Below are 16,988 nucleotides of genomic sequence, written 5' to 3'. Positions count from 1 at the left end.
CCTCCCATCTCTACCTCCCCCACCCTGCAACCTGCCCTCCTGCTCCACCCTCACTGCTCCTGTCCCCATAGGCAAGGGTCTGTGTGAGCCGGCCCAGACACACACACCCTCACACACACCTTCACTCACACAACGCACACATACACTCACACCCATACACCACACCTCTTTCTCACACCCACACATACAAATTTTCTCTCACACACACACTCTCTCACAGACACATATACTCTCACACACACTCTCTCACTCACACTCACACACACACTCTCACACACACTCTCACGCCAAAACACATTCTCACACACACACACCCGCTCTCTCACACCGACGTACACTCTCACACACACACATACAGCCTGAGACGGATGTGTGGCTGGAGATTGGGGCAAGACTGTGTCCCTCCCCTCCCGGTCCCGTCAGCCGCACACACAACACAACACAGAGGCACCGGGGGCTGAAGCTCTTTATTGTTACTGAAGGGGAACAGTTGCATCATCGGTCTCTGTCCACCACCCAGTGCAGGGGGGAGGGGGTGGGTGGGGGGGGGAAGAGGGTGAAGGGGGTGGAATAGGGGGAGGGGGGGGTAAGGAGGGGGAGGAGGGAGCAGGGGGAGAGGGGAGGGGGAGGGAGAGGAGGGGGGGGGGGGGGGGTTGGGAGCAGACTGCAGGGCCCGCCCGCCTCACTGCGTCTTGTAAAGGTTGCACATTGTGATGTAGGATTCGTCGGGGGTGGGGACGCAGGTGGAGGGAGAGGCCAGAGCCTCAACCTGGGTTCCAACTGCCCCCTCCCCGTCTGGGGGAAGGGGTGGGGCCGAGGGGCAGATAGCCGGGACGGGGTCCGCAGCACACTCCCCCTCACCGGGACCCTCAGCCTGCTGCCCAGCTCGGCCACAGACCCCATCCCCCACAGCCCACTCCCCTCTCCCCTGCGGCCTCCTCCTCCCCCGGCAGCAGCCAGCTCTCGGCGTCCGATTCACAGTCCCCCGTGGGTGAGGGGGGTGGGTGAGGGTGTTGGGTACAAACACCCCTCACCGTCAGCATGTCCACCTTGCTCTCCGTCACATCCGCAAAGTGGTCTGGGTCAAAGCTCACCTCCACCGCCTGTAACACACACACACAGACATGCATAAAGGAGTGAGTACACACACATGCACGGAGTGGTACACACATACACGGAGTGGTACACACACACACACGCAGTGAGTGGTACGCACACACATACACACCACCTGAGCGAGTGGTACACACACATACACGGAGTGGTACACACACACACGCAGTTAGTGGTACACACACACATACACACCACCGGAGTGAGTGGTACACACACACACATGGAGTGAGTGATATACACACACGCAGTGAGTGGCACACACACACACACGCAGTGAGTGGTACGCACACACATACACACCACCTGAGCGAGTGGTACACACACATACACGGAGTGGTACACACACACACGCAGTTAGTGGTACACACACACATACACACCACCGGAGTGAGTGGTACACACACACACATGGAGTGAGTGATATACACACACGCAGTGAGTGGTACACACACACACGCAGTGAGTGGTACACACACACAAGCAGACACACATATACACACGCAGTGAGTGGTACACACACACTGACTAATGAAGGCCAATGTGCCGAACGCCTTCTTCACCACCTTATCTGGAGGCCTGGGACTAGTGGTGTGCCTCAGGGTTCGGTGCTGGGCCCGTTACTATTTGTCATCTACATCAATAAATTGGATGAGAATGTACATGGCAAGATTAGCAAGTTTGCTGATGATAACAGTGGGTGTTTTACAGATATTCATGTGATAGGAGCAGAATTAGGCCATTTGGCCCATCAAGTCTACTCTGTCAATCAATCATGGCTGATCTATCATCTCCCCATAACCCCTGACACCAATATTAATCAAAAATCTATCTCTCTGCCATTGACTTTACCTCAGCAGCCTTCTGTGGCAACGAATTACACAGATTCACCATCCGCTGACTAAAGAAATTCCTCCTCATCTCCTTCGAAAAGAAACATCCTTTCATTCTGAAGCTATGACCTCTAGTTCTAGAGTCTCCCACTGGTGGAAACATCCTCTCCACATCCACTCTATCCAAGCCTTTCACTATTCTGTACGTTTCAATGAGTACAGGCCTAGTACCGTCAAAAGTTAATCATATGTTAAACCACTCATTCTTGGGATCATTCTTGTAAACCTCGACTGGATCCTTCTCCAGAGCCCGCACATCCCTCCTCAGATATGGTGCCCAAAATTGCTCACAATATAGTAACTTATTGGGAATCCTGCACCAACATTCCCAAGTCCTTTTGCACCTCCGATTTCTGGATTCTCTCCACATTTAGAAAATAGTCTACGCCTTTATTCCTACTACCAAAATGCATGATTCCACACTTTGCTACACTATATTCCATCTGCCACTTCTCTGCCCACTCTCCCAAACTGTCCAAGTCCTTCTGCAGGGTCCCTGCTTTCTCTACACTGCCTGCCCCTCCGCTCTATCTTCATATCATTTACGAACTTGGCCACAAAGCCTTCAAACCTCTCGTCCAAATCATTAATATACAACGTGAAGAGCAGTGGCCCCAGCACTGACCCCTGCGGAACTCCACTAGTCACTGGCAGCCAACCAGAAAAAGCCCCCTTTATTGCACTCTTTGCCTTCTGCCATACAGCCAACCTGCTATCCATGCTAGTATCTGCCCTTTGATACCTTGGGTTCTCATCTTCTTTAGCAAGCCTCAGATGTGGCACCTTATCAAAGGCTTTCTAAAAATCTAGGTAAATGACATCTACTGACTCTCCTTTGACTGTTCTGCTATTTATTTCTTCAAAGAATTGCAGCAGATTCGTCAGGCAAGACCTCCTCTTCACAAATGGTGCAGATGGTTGTGAAAAATTGCAGCAGGATCTTGATCGATTGGGCAGGTGGGCGGAGGAATTGTTGATGGAATATAATGTGAGGTATTGTATTTTGGGACGTCTAACATGGGCAGAACCTGCAGTGAATGATAGGGCTCTGGGTAGTGTTGTAGAGCAGAGGGATCTCGGGGTGCATGTGAATGGTTCCTTAAAGGCCATGTCGCAGGTAGATAAGGTGACCAACAAGGCTTTTGGCACATTGGCTTTCATCAGCCAATTGAGTATAGAAGTTGGGACGTCATGTTGCAGTTGTATAAGACGTTGTCGAGACCGCTTTTCAGTTCTGGGCACCATGTTATAGGAAAGATGTTGTCAAGCTGGAAAGGGTACAGAGAAGATTTACGAGGATGCTGCCAGGACTAGTGGGTGTGAACTATAGGGAGAGGTTGAGTGGGTTGGGTTTCAATTCCTTGGCACACAGGAGGATGAAGGGTGATCTTATAGAGGTGTATAAAATTATGAGAGGAATAGCTCGGGTAGATGCACAAAATCTCTTGCCCAGAGTAGGGGAATCGAGGACCAGAGGCCGTAGGTTCAAGGGGAAAAGATTTAATAGGAATCTGAGGAGTAACTCTTTCACACAAAGGGTGGTTGGTGTATGGAACGAGCTGCCAGAGGAGGTAGGTTAGGCTGGGACTATCCCAATGTTTAAGAAAATGTTAGGCAGGATACATGGATAGGATAGGTTTGGAGGGATATGGATAGTCAGTGGAGAGGGAGATATAGACTTATGGTTCAGTTTATTTTATTGTTATGTGTACCAAGTTACAGTAAGCGGAAAAAACAAGACATGATTACAATTGAGTCATTCATAGTGTACAGATACATGATACGGGAATAACGTTTAGTGCAAGGTAAAGCCAGTAAAGTCCGATCAAAGATAGTCCGAGGGTCACCAATGAGGAAGATAGCATTTCAGGACTGCTCTCTGGTTGTGGATAGGATGGTTCAGTTACCTGATAAGAGCTGGGAAGAACCTGTCCCTGATTCTGGAGGTGTGCGTTTTCACACTTCTATACCTTTTGCTCGATGGGAGAATGGAGAAGAGGGAGAGGCCAGGGAGTGATGTCCTTGATATGTAAGGGTAAAGTGTGAAAACGACCGATTCAAAGCAGACGATGTTATGGAAATGTGGAATGGTTCATTGTTGGCTGAGGGGAAGGTGAGAACAGGGCATACAATCAGTGAAATTAATCAGGAGGGCAGTGAAACTAGTCGGAGAACTAGGGTGCAGGAAGGGATGGGGAGGGACGGAGAGGGAGGGAAAGCAAGGATGACTGGAAGTTAGAGAAATCAATGTTCATACTACTGGGGTATAAGCTGCCCAAGTGAAATATGAGGTGCTGTTCCTCCAACTTGCACTGGGCCTCAGGACAGAAAGGTCAGTAGTGGGAATGGGAGGAGGAGTTAAAACGGAGATTGCGTAGGCCTAGGGGGACTGAGCGGAGGTGTTCAGCAACCGGGAGATCATGTAAGCCCAGGTGGACTGAGCGGAGGTGCTCAGCGAATCGATGGCCCAGCCTGGGCTGGGCTGTGTATTGACTCCAGTAGTTTGATTGGCATGTTTAGGCATGATTGGCATTCATAGCAAAAGGATTTGAGTATAGGAGCGGGGAGGTTCTACTGCAGTTGTACAGGGTCTTGGTGAGACCACACCTGGAGTATTGCGTACAGTTTTGGTCTCCCAATCTGAGGAAGGACATTCTTGCCATAGAGGGAGTACAGAGAAGGTTCACCAGACTGATTCCTGCGATGTCAGGACTTTCATACGAAGCAAGACTGGATAGACTCGGTTTGTACTCGCTAGAATTTAGAAGATTGAGATGGGATCTTATAGAAACTTACAAAATTCTTAAGGGGTTGGACAGGCTAGATGCAGGAAGATTGTTCCCGATGTTGGGGAAGTCCAGAACAAGGGGTCACAGTTTAAGGATAAAGGAGAAATCTTTTAGGACTGAGATGAGAAAAACATTTTTTACACAGAGAGTGGTGAATCTCTGGAATTCTCTGCAACAGAATGTAGTTGAGGCCAGTCCATTGGCTATATTTAAGAGGGAGTTAGATGTGGCCCTTGTGGCTAAAGGGATCAGGGGGTATGGAGAGAAGACAGGGATGGGATACTGAGTTGGATGATCAGCCATGATCATATCGAATGGCGGTGCAGGCTCGAAGGGCCAAATGGCCTACTCCTGCATCTATATTCTATGTTTGCATATAGCATGGAGATTGTTGGAACTGAAGGTGGTGAAGAAAAAATAACTTTGCAGAGAGAAATAGCTCTACTGGGACACTGGACAGAGAGATGGCAGGGGAATGGTCCAGCCATTGGCAGAGCTGCCAAGTTTTGTCAGAGCATTTCAGTATTCTAGTACCTGAAATCATTATTTTGCTGAGGAAATCAGTATTTTTACGTGGTGCTATTTTGCTGAAAAAAATGTTGGTTTTTATGTGCGGTCATACCCATGTAAGAGTACAAGAATGCATAACTTTGTTACCAATTGACATGTCTTCTACGCACCTTACTTGACAGTGCATTCATTGCCATCTCTTTGTACACTGCTGTTTGAACAGCTGCTTCCTGCTTTAGCACCAGATGATGTAGAAGCCATTTTGGAAGCTTCCCTCTCCCTCCCTCGCTCTCTCTTCCTCCTCCCTCTCTTCCCTCCCCCTGCCTCCTTCCCTCCCTCCCTGTCTCTCCTTTCACCTTTCCCTCCCTATCTTCCTCCCTCTCTCCTCCCTTTCCCCTCCCTCTCTTCCTCCCTCTCTCCTTCTTTTTCTCCCTCCCTCCCTCTCGCCGTCTCCCTCCCCAAACAGTCTGTGATCCATAGCTCTGCGACCATCGAGCGATGTGTAAAGCCCTTAGCGCTATGTGTAAAGGCAATAGCGCTCCAGGTGGTAGTGCTATAATTAGAACCCATAGCGCTGTTCGTTAAATTCCCACACGCTAAACTGACATCGCTATTTAAACCTGTAGTGGGACAGGCATATCAAAGTTTACAAAAATAATCATCCAGATCTTGAAATTTAAAATACTAATAGATTTAATCTGCTATCATTTTTAGTCACAGTATGACTTTTTATATCCTTGCATTTTTTTAGCAGCAAGATCAAACTGGAAGTAGGGCCGATTTTAAAAAAATCCCTATTTTACAAAGCAAATCCGTACATCCGTATTCTTATCGCATTTCCGTACAAAATATGGAAAATCCATACTACTTGGCAGCTCTGCATTGAGTTTGCTTGGGTGACGTCTCAGGTTGAGACCCTTTTGCAGACAGTCAGGAAAATTGTGGTCCTGATTAAATGATATTGATTGTACATCTCGATATCACCCTCCCCTCCGCTAGCAATAATCCATTCTACATTGTCCTTGATCATCGTCCCCTTTGATCCCTCGTTATCACAACTTACCCCTCCATGTCTCTAGACTCCCTCTCCCCTGACTCTCAGTTTGAAGAAGGGTCTCAACACGAAACATCACTCATCCCTTCTATCCAGAGATGCTGCCTGTCCCGCTGAGTTACTCCAAGATTTAGTGTCTATCTTCAGTGTAAACTAGCATCTGCAGTTCCTTCCTACACATTAGGTGTGCTTGCCTTCATTGGCAGAGGCAATGCGTGTAAAGGTTGGTGGGGCATGAAGATGCAGTGGTTAGACAGCGGTGGATGCTGCCTGCAGTCGCTGGGTAGAGTACAGGAAGATGTGGTAGCAACAGGGAGATTGTAGAGGAGTCATAGAGTCAGGTAGCACACAAACAGCTCCTTGCCTATCAAATGCCCAGCGGAAGGGCTGGATAGGACGTAGAGGGGAAGGGGAGGATGTAGAGAGGGGGTGGGGAGGGTCAGCGGGGGATCTACTGGTCAGCCCGGGTCTGGACAATATGGCCATTCACAGCCCAGGGACCAACAGCCTGCCCATCAGAGGTGGCAGAGTTGGTAGAGCCGCTGCCACCTAGCGCCAGAGACCCGGGTTCAATCCTGACCTCGTGTGCTGTCTGTGTGGAGTTTGCATGTTCTCCCTGTGACCGCGTGGGCTTTCTCTGGGTGGTCCGGTTTCTTCCCGCATACCAAAGAAGTGCGCATTTATAGGTTAATAAGCCCTGAGTGTGTGGATGAGAAAGTGGGACAAGATGGAACTGCTGTAACGGGCATGAGAGTGAACAGGTGTGAGCGTGTGTCTGTGAACAAGGGTGAGTGTGAGCAGAAGTGAGTGTGGGCGTGAGTGAGCAGGAGTGAGTGTGAGCGGAAGTGAGTGTGCGCAGGTGTAAGTGTGGGCAGGAGTGAGTGCGAGCGGGAGTGAGTGAGCAGGAGTGAGTGTGTGGGCGAGTGTGAGCGGGAGTGTGAGCATGAGCGAGCGGGAGTGCGTGTGAGCAGGAGTGAGTGGGCAGGTGTGAGTGTGTGCAGGAGTGAGCGTGTGTGAGTGGGAGTGAGTGAGCAGGTGTGAGTGTGAGCAGGAGTGTGAGAGAGTGTGAGTGGGAGTGTGAGCATGAGCGAGCAGGAGTGAGTGAGCAGGTGTGTGTGAGCAGGTGTGAGTGAGCAGGTGTGAGCGGGATTGAGTGAGCAGGAGTGAGTGCAGGTGTCAATATGTGCGGGCAGGTGTGAGAGGGCATGGATGTGAGGCGGTGTGCATGTGGGTGGGTGTGAGCAGGATGTGAGTGGGTGTGAATCAGCACTCACCTTGCTGTGGCTGCCGTACAGCTGCAACAGAGCACTCTTGGGGTCAGGGATCCTGGGCCAAACGTGTGGCTTGATCCTGGAGAGACGGGGCTCCTCAGCACTGGCAACCAGACAACAGTTCCCCATCCCCTAGAGTAAACACCCCCTCCCAGAGTAACCTTTTCCCTTCGTAACCCCTACCAGAGTAACCTCCCCCCATTGTAACTCTCCTCCCGAGAGTAACCCCCCCAAGTACCCTTGCCCACAGTAACCCCCCCTCCCAGAGTAACCCCCCTCCCAGAGTAACCCCCTCCCAGAGTAACCCCCTCCCAGAGTAACCCCCTCCCAGAGTAACCCCCTCCCAGAGTAACCCCCTCCCACAGTAACCCCCTCCCACAGTAACCCCCCCTCCCAGAGTAACCTTGCCTCCCCACGTGGGAGGGACACGGGGGGGAGGGGGCAATGTGGACTGACTGCGGAGTGCCCAGTAGAGAGGATGCAGTGGTGGGTGGGAGAGTGGGGGAGGAGGAGAGTGTCTGGGAGAGGAGGGGGTGCAGTGTGTGGGTGGGGAGCCTGTGAGAGGGGGCGGGTGAGAGCGGAGGGAGTGCGTGGGAGAGTGTGGGTGGGGGGGGGGGGGGAGAGTGGGTGGGGGGCGAGAGTGTGCATGGGGGGAGATTGGGCTGGAGGGAGTGAGTGGGGGGAGAGTAGGTGTGGAGGGGGGGGGGGGGTGTGAGCAGAAGGGGCGCAGCGTTGCCTCACCTGTTCTCCCAGCAGAGTGCAGTCAGTCCCAGCAGGAAGAGTAGCAACAAGACGCAAACTATCACCGTCACGCCTGTGAACAGGAGAGACACCCGTGGGTGCTGGGTCAGGGTGGGGCACCAACAGACACACCCACCCCCTCACACCCACATATCACCAACACACACCCTTGTATCACCAACACACACAAACTCTTTCAAACTGCTGCAGCTGTACAGAAGAAAACATACAAAGAGTTGCATCAGAGCTCTGCCCAAGACCGCAAGAAATTGTAGAGTCGTGGAAGGACAACATTCATGGAGAGATCCAGACCTGTTTTCCCCAAGGACAAACTTAGACCTTCAACAGAGACACAGACCTGATGCGTCTACTGAAATCCTTAGACCTTCATGCAGAGAACCAGTCTGATATCTCCATGGACCTCCATAGACAACATTAGACCTTCGCGGCAGGCATGTGCCATCAGGGTAGGCAAGGTAGGCACTGCCTACCCTGACTAAAATTATGACATGGTAATCATTAAATATAAATAGTAAAGGCGTGGGAGAATTATGCCTATCTAAGAGATCGATCGGTAGGCACAATTCTCCGTGCCTTTCAACCGCAGCATTTGTAACACGGGAGGCTCTGCAGCCTACTGCACATGCGCAGCGCTAGTTTCTTGGCGGGTTCTTCAAATATGGATTGCCATTATCTGAAGGGTATGTAAGGAAGCAAAGAGAGAAGAATGGAGTTTTGTACCAATGCCGTAGTAAGTACATTTCTTGGTACTTTATGTTTTTAAATACTGTATTTCCCAGGATGGGGGGGGGGGGGGAAGAGCTCCTTTCACAGTGTTTGAGGAGTCTGGCCCGGGGTAAAGTTGCGGGGAGGGCAGGAGCGTTGCGAATTAGCTCGGGTGGCTGCCGGATCGCTCCGGGCACGGACAGCAGACTGGCCGCCACTTCCGAGGAAGGAAGCAGCTCAGGTGACTGCGAGCGGAGGCCGGGACCAGACAGCATAACCGGCTGCCACTTCAGCGCCTTCTGCTGGTCCCCGCTCACCTCTGGCAGTGCTCTCCGTCTGAACACCTTCATCCTGCCGCTCGCTGGCCGGCTTCCCGCAAATCCATAAATTCCAACAGCTCGCTCAAGGGACCAATTGAGGTTACTCGGCTGTGGGAATTTAAGGATTTGCGGGAAGCGGCTGACATGAGTGAAGCTGGCGAGCGGCAGGTGAGAGGTGTTCAGTCGGAGAGCACTGCCAGAGGTAAGCGGGCCGGCAGAAGGCGCTGAAGTGGCAGCCGGTTCTGCTGTCCGTGCCTGGAGCGCTGCGGCAGCGGTGAGTGAGTCTGATATGATCTCCGACCTCTCCTTCTCAACACTCCTGCCCTCCCCGCATCTTTAACCCCTGGCACTGACTCTCCACACGCTGTGAAAGGAACTCTCCCTCCAACTGGTCCCTTGAATTAGTATTGTCATTCAATAAGATGACAACTGATTCAACATCCCGGTGTGCTCCCGTTTTCCCACCATCTCTCCACCTGCCTTCATCCTCCGTCCCCCACCCATTCAGTAATTTAAAAAATGAAGGAGATTTAGAAGCCTTGGGCAAATTGAATTACTTATTTTTATTTTTTATTTTTAAGGCGAGAACAATCTGCGCAAGCGCGGTTTAAGATTTTTTTTAAAAGCCGCCTGCCTACCTTGAGTAATTACTCACGGCACGTGCCTGCTTCACGGAGAGACCCAGACCAGCTGCATAGACAACCTTAGACCCTCACCGAGAGGCCCAGACACCCTGATGCTTTTGAAGCTCCAAATGGCCTGTCTAACGAGCATGCGACTCCATGCGGCAAGCGCGACCTAAAGGGCCTGTCCCATGAGCATGCGACTCCATGCGGCAAGCGCGACCTAAAGGGCCTGTCCCATGAGCATGCGACTCCATGCGGCAAGCGCGACCTAAAGGGCCTGTCCCATGAGCATGCGACTCCATGCGGCAAGCGCAACCAAACCAGAAGCGGGGACCGCGCGGAGGTCGAGTGAGTGACATGAAGATCGAGCGAAGTCCGCGAGAAGTTCGCGCGTGAAGTACGGTGTCGCAGCGCTCCAGGTTAGGTCGTGCTTGCTGCATGAAGTCGCATACTCGTGGGACAGGCCCTTTAGGGTGTCTATGGAGGCAGCAGGTCATGCTCTCTCTGTGAAGGTCTAAGGTTGTCTCTGGAGGCAGCAGGTCTGGGTCTCTCTGTGTATGTCATCCAGACTGGTTTAGACCTTCACCAGAGAGACCCAAACTTGCTGTCACCATGGACATCCTTGGAACTTCATGACAAGTCGCAGACCTGTAGTCTCCAGAGACAACCGTAGACCTTTATCAGAGATACCCAGACTGGTTTGACCAAAGACAAACCTAGAATTTCACCAGAGAGACCCTGGCATGCTGACTCCATAAGCAATCTTCACATAGACACCCTGACCTGCTGTGACCATAGACAACCTTAGACCTTCAAGGAGAAACCCAGACTTTCAGTTTCCATAGAAAACCTTAGAGCTTCATGGTGACAAGCAGTCCTGGGATCTCCAGAGACAACATTGGACCTTCACCACAGACCCAGACCTATAATCTCCATAGACAACTTTAAACCTTCATCAGAGAGACCCAGCACTTCTCTGGAGACAACTTTCCACCTTCACCAGAGAGACCCATACCTGCTTTCTCCACAGACAATCTTACACCTTCATGGAGAAAACCCGTCCTGATATCTCCATACCTTAGACCAGGGAGAGGCCCAGCCCCGTTGTCTGCACAGACAACCTTAGACCCTCACAGAGAGACCTGGACCTGTTGTCTCCATAGGAATTCTTAGACCTTCATGGAGAAAACAAGACCTGCTGACTCCATAGACAACTTTAGACCTTCATCAGAGAGACCCAGAACTTCTACGTGGACACCTTAGACATTCACCAGAGACCCAGACCTGCTGTGTCCGCTGTCAACCTTAGCCCTTCACTGAAGGACAAAGTCCTGCGGTCTCCATACAACCTTAAACAACCAGAGAGACTCAGATCTGCGGTCTCTATAGACAACATTTGACCTTCACGGAGAGACCTCACGACCTGTTGTCTGAAGAAGTGTCTCGACCCAAAACGTTACCCATTCCTTCGCTCCAGAGATGCTGCCTGTCCTGTAGAATTGTGGGGGAGGGGGGTTGTGGGGGCAGGGGGTATAATGAAGCGAGTCATACGCATGTCAAGGTACAACACATGTTTATTAAAGTCTACCCACAGCATTCTTCTGCATGGTGTTACAGTAACCAGCAGCTACTCAGGCTCATTACTTAAGCAGACTTCTGATAATATAGACCGAATAGTAGGCGGAGCTTCTACAAACAAGCACTACAATTGGTTGTAAGAAGTAACCAATCTACATCTTTCCTTGTAGAAACAAAATAAAGCATTGATAGAAAGGGGTGAACCCACCATCCCACGGAGTGACAGGAGAAGGGACCAATCCGCGCCGCACTGACTGGCAGGAGAAGAGAACGATCTGCGCACATGCAGTTTTCACAATTTTTAAACCTCGCTGACGTTTACATTATACCACCAATCGGAATTAAACATGGTGCACTCGCAGCACAGGAGAACGGCGAGTGAGCTGATGAAAAATCATAGCGCTATTGCGTACCATTTTTGCGCATATAGAGAAACCGCGCAAACCGGAAGAGCACAAGATCAGAGTTTTAGTTATGGATGGATGGATGATAATAATATGGTAGATTCTGGAGCTCACACAATGGGGTGCAAGGTGGGGAAAAATGGCCAATAATGTAGACAGAATGGCTAAAGCTGGAACATTCTGCTGAGAAACAGGCTTTCTTATCAGTAGGGGGCTGGGGCGTTGATAGTCCTTTGCAGTTCTGTCTAGATTCTTATCTAATGCAATCATGTCATACAGCTGCTCCATGTCACTGTAGTTAGCTGGCAAGTCTCCCAAACAACCTGTTTAACAAGAGGACTCCATTTGGCGAGTAGTATCTGGACATTTACGGTATGAACATGTGAGTTATATGGAAGGATTTATTAAACAACAAGAAACGTAAGAGAAAAGTTAACTCTGGGGATAGACAAAGATGAAAGGTTACAGAAACATTGATGGTTTCTTTCAATTCCACAAATAACCATTGTGCCATGAGGGTATAGAAATCCTACAGTTAGTGTCGCTTATTGAAGCAGCTTGAGCTTGCTCACACTGTTTCCCGATGTACATCGCCAATACGTCGACTTGTTTGATAGAATCACCACTGATCTATGAGCTGTTTTATTTTGTGTTTGTGCTTATCTGAGTCGTCAGATATAGGGTACAGGTAAAGTACAAAATTCCCTCTAAAGGACCTCGCTAGAGAGACCAGACCTGCTATCTCCATACACGACCTTAGACCTTCACCACAGCCTCAGACATAGAAACATAGAAAATAGGTGCAGGAGTAGACCATTCGGCCCTTCGAGCCTGCACCGCCATTCAATATGATCATGGCTGATCATCCAACTCAGTATCCTGTACCTGCCTTCTCTCCAAACATCCTGATCCCATTAGCCACAAGGGTCACATCTAACTCCTTCTTAAATATAGCCAATGAACTGGCCTCAACTACCTTCTGTGGCAGAGAATTCCAGAGATTCACCACTCTCTGTGTGAAAAATGTTTTTCTCATCTTGGTCCTAAAAGACTTCCCCCTTATCCTTAAACTGTGACCCCTTTGTTCTGGACTTCCTTAACATCGGGAACAATCTTCCTGTCCAACCCATTAAGAATTTTGTAAGTTTCTACAAGATCTCCCCTCAATCTTCTAAATTCTAGCGAGTACAAACCGGGTCTATCCAGTCTAGCGAGTACAAACCGTGTCTATCTAGACCTGCTGTGTTCATAGACAACTTACCGTCAACCGTGAGACACGGACCTACTGTCTCTGGGCAACTTGAGACCTTCACCAGACCCCCAGACCTGCAGTGTCCATTGACAAGCATTGACGTTCACGGAGAGACTCAGACCTGCTGTCTCCATAGACAACCTTCACATCCCCAGCGCACATGGCACGCTCCTTCCTTGCTCCAAAACCAGAAGACTTGGAGGACCTGTACAGCCGTTATAAGGTGAGTAGTGGAGCCATCCACAGGAGCAATATAGTGAGCAAATTTGGGCCCCATATCTGGGGAAGGATGTGCTAGCTCTGGAGAGGGTCCAGAGGAGGCTTACAAGAATGATTCCAGGAAGGGGCGGGTTAACCGATGATGAGCGTTTGACGGCACTGGGCCTGTATTCGCTCGAGTTTAGAAGGATGAGGGGGTACCTCATTGAAACTTTGACCTTTATGGAGACCCAGACCTGCTGTCAACATACACAACCTTAGACCTTCACCACATACTCAGACCTGCTGTCTCCATAGACAACCTTAGACATTCACGGAAAGACTCAGACCTGCTGCCAACATAAACAACTTCGACCCTCAACCATGAGACCCAGACCTGTTGTCTCTATCGTCAAACTTAGACCTTCACCAGACACCCAAACCTGCTGTATCCATAGACAACCTTAAACCTTATCCCACAGGGCAAGGGCATCACCTCTATCACACACCATCTGACCTCACCGTCCCTTCACCCTGGATCTCCCTCCCACCAGCAGTGGGCAGCACCTTCACTGAGTGACCCAAACCTGCTGTCTCCAGAGACAACCTCAGACTATCTGCCTCTTTGATGACCCTCGAACTGTCTTTGATCGAACTTTGCTGCCTTTACCAAGCACGAAAAGTTATACCCTTATCATGTATCTATACACGGTAAATGGATCAATTGTAATCATGTATTGTCGTTTTGCTGACTGGTTAGCACGCAACAAAAGCTTTTCACTGTAGCTCAGTACACGTGACAATAAACTGAACTGAATTGAAGCTTCATGGAGATACCCAGCCCTGCTGTCTCCATAGACAACCTTAGACGCTGCACCAGTCCCAGACCTGCTGTATCCTTATGCCCCTGTCCCACCTAGGAAACCTGAACAGAAACCTTAGACAACCTTAGACCACCAGAGGCCCAGCAGGTGAGGGGTGGGGAGAGGATGGGATGGGCGGGAAGGGTGGGGAGGGAGGGGAGGGGAGGGTGGGAAGGGAGGAAGGGGAGGGATGGGGTGGGAGGGAGGTGTGTGGAGGGAGGGGAGGGGAGGTTTCCTACCTGTACTCAGTACTGGGGGTGTGTGGGGAATGGTGAAAGAGACTGCCGGACTCCACTCGCTCCAGTCACCACGGAAGTAGGTGTAGCTGGGGCCGGGCCGGGAGCGCACCATCACCGTGTAGCGGGAACCGGCCACCAGCCAGCGCATCACCAGGCTCACCGAGCGCAATGTCACCTCCATCGTCTGGGGAGAGACAGGGGGGGAGGCAAACAGGGGGGAGACAGACAGGGGGAGAGAGAGAGGGGAAATGCAGGGGTCACCTAGGGCACTGTCATGTCCACCGTCTGGGGGGAGGGACAGGAGGATACGGGGTGGGTGGGTGAGGGTCACCGATGCACCGGCACCACAGTCCAGGGGAGACGGGGGAGTGAGGAGGTCCGGGATCAGCGGGGGGAGAGTGGATGTACAGAGTGGTCAGCACTAGGCAGCGGGGACACACACACTCACACTCACACTCACACTCACACACACACACATACGTAGGTGGCAGGACACACAAACACATGTACCTGGTAGGGACATGGATACACACACACACACCCACACTCACAGACAGACACACACTCACAGACACACACCCACACACACACTAACAGACACACACACACTCACAGACACACACTCACAGACGGACACACTCACACACCCACACTCACAGACAGACACACACTCACAGACACACAGCCACACCCACACACACACTCACAGACACACACACACAGAAACACACACAGACAGACACACACTCACAGACAGACACCCACACACATACGTAGGTGGCAGGACACACAAACACATGTACCTGGTAGGGACATGGACACACAGACAGACACACACACTCACAGAAAGACACACACTCACAGACACACACTCACAGACAGAAACACACACTCACATACACACACACACACTCACATACCTGTGGGGGGGACGTTTCTGCTCCGTACGACACCTGGTGCAGCAGGTTGATGGCCAGTTGGGTAAAGCGGACGGACGGCACCTCCCAGCTCACCTGTACCTCGCCCGCCTCGGGCACCACAAGCACCGACACGTTATACGGGACAGCCGGCCGCACTGTAGGGGAGGGAGAGGGGAGCGGGTAGATGGGGTGAGTAGGGGGTAGAGGGAGCCACAGTGTAGACACAAGATCCATCACACACCTCTGGAGAGGGGTTGTGGGGAGGGATGTGATGGGGAATGGGAGAATGGGGAACAGAGGAGGAGGGCGGGAGGGCCTCGTGTGGGGGCGGGGGTCAGACCGAGGGAGGTGAGGGGTCAGTGGTGACTGGTCAGGTCAAGGTTGGGGATCAAAGATTGAGTTTGGAGAGCGAGGGGGGTCGAGTCAGAGGCTGAAGAGGGTTGAGGGGTCAGAGGCTGAGGGGTCGGAATCTCGAGGTCAGGGGGTCGGAGTTTCGGGTCAGGGGTCGGGTCAGAGTCACGTGTCAGACCTGTCTCGGTTCCCTCTCCCGTTACTCACCCATGTGTAGGATCTTTCTATAGATGAGGCACGGCCCCTGGATGTCGGGGGGCCGGTGGGTGCTGGAGGTCACGTGGGTGCTGGGGGTCCCCTGGGTGCTGGAGGTTCCCTGGCTGCCAGGCACCCTCTCCAGCCACATACACAAGGGGTCCAGCAAGATGAAAGCGGAAATGGGAACACTGCAGCTCCTCGCCGGGGCCTGGATCAGGCAGCGCTCACTCACCTCCCCCTCACTGTGAGGAGAGCACACAGTCACTCACCCCGCATCTCATTCCTCCCCTCACCCCCTGGTCATCCCACATTCCCCACCCCCCACCCCCCCTCAACGTGAGCCAACACCTCTCATCCCTCACTCATCCTGTCTCACCCCTCGCCCACCCTTCATCCCCGACCCTTTACCCCCGACCCCTCACCCACCCTTCACCCGACCCCTGACCTCCCCACATGCGACCTCTGCCCTCCCCATCACCTGTGACGTCTCCCGCCCGTGCCCTCCCCACAACCCCTGCCCTCCATGCGACCCCGACCTCCCATCATCCCTGCCGCCCCCCAAATCTCTGGGAGTATAGGGGGTGGGGGTGAGGGGTCGTGGGTTACCTGGCGGTCAGGGCCAGGGTCTCCCCGGGGTTGGGGGACAAGGGGAGGTCACAGGTCAGCTGTTCGGTTTTGACGTTGTCGGTGAACGTGACGAGGCAACGGATGGAAGGGAGGTCGAGGTCATCATCATCTGAAACACAGCAAGGTCAGAGCTTAACCCCTGACTGAGGACCCCGCTCACCATCAACCCTAACCCCTGACACCGCTCGCCATCAACCCTGACCCAGCTCGCCATCAACCCTGATCCCACTCACCATCAACCCTGACCCTTGATCCTGCTCGCCATCAACCCTGACCCCGCGCGCCATCAATCCTGACCCCGCCCACCATCAACCC

At 51.9% G+C, this 16,988-nt stretch overlaps 1 protein-coding gene across 1 annotated transcript; it reads right to left on the bottom strand.

Annotated features, from left to right (window-relative positions):
- Positions 1 to 682: 682 nt before the first annotated feature.
- On the bottom strand, positions 683 to 16,960 carry il7r (interleukin 7 receptor). Its single transcript, XM_033018838.1, has 9 exons — positions 16,876 to 16,960; positions 16,653 to 16,782; positions 16,056 to 16,288; positions 15,498 to 15,652; positions 14,578 to 14,761; positions 8,372 to 8,444; positions 7,634 to 7,709; positions 911 to 1,103; positions 683 to 795 (listed from the first exon to the last, which is right to left on the bottom strand). Exons 1-9 carry the CDS (start codon positions 16,958 to 16,960, stop codon positions 683 to 685), a joined length of 1,242 nt encoding a protein of 413 aa, XP_032874729.1.
- Between the last annotated feature and the right edge of the window lie 28 nt (positions 16,961 to 16,988).

This window comes from Amblyraja radiata, chromosome 3 (assembly GCF_010909765.2).
Source record: "Amblyraja radiata isolate CabotCenter1 chromosome 3, sAmbRad1.1.pri, whole genome shotgun sequence".
In the NCBI taxonomy this organism is placed as follows: domain Eukaryota; kingdom Metazoa; phylum Chordata; class Chondrichthyes; order Rajiformes; family Rajidae; genus Amblyraja; species Amblyraja radiata.
The sequence above is the reverse complement of the archived record's forward strand: the minus strand, read 5'-3'. Positions and strand labels throughout refer to the sequence as shown.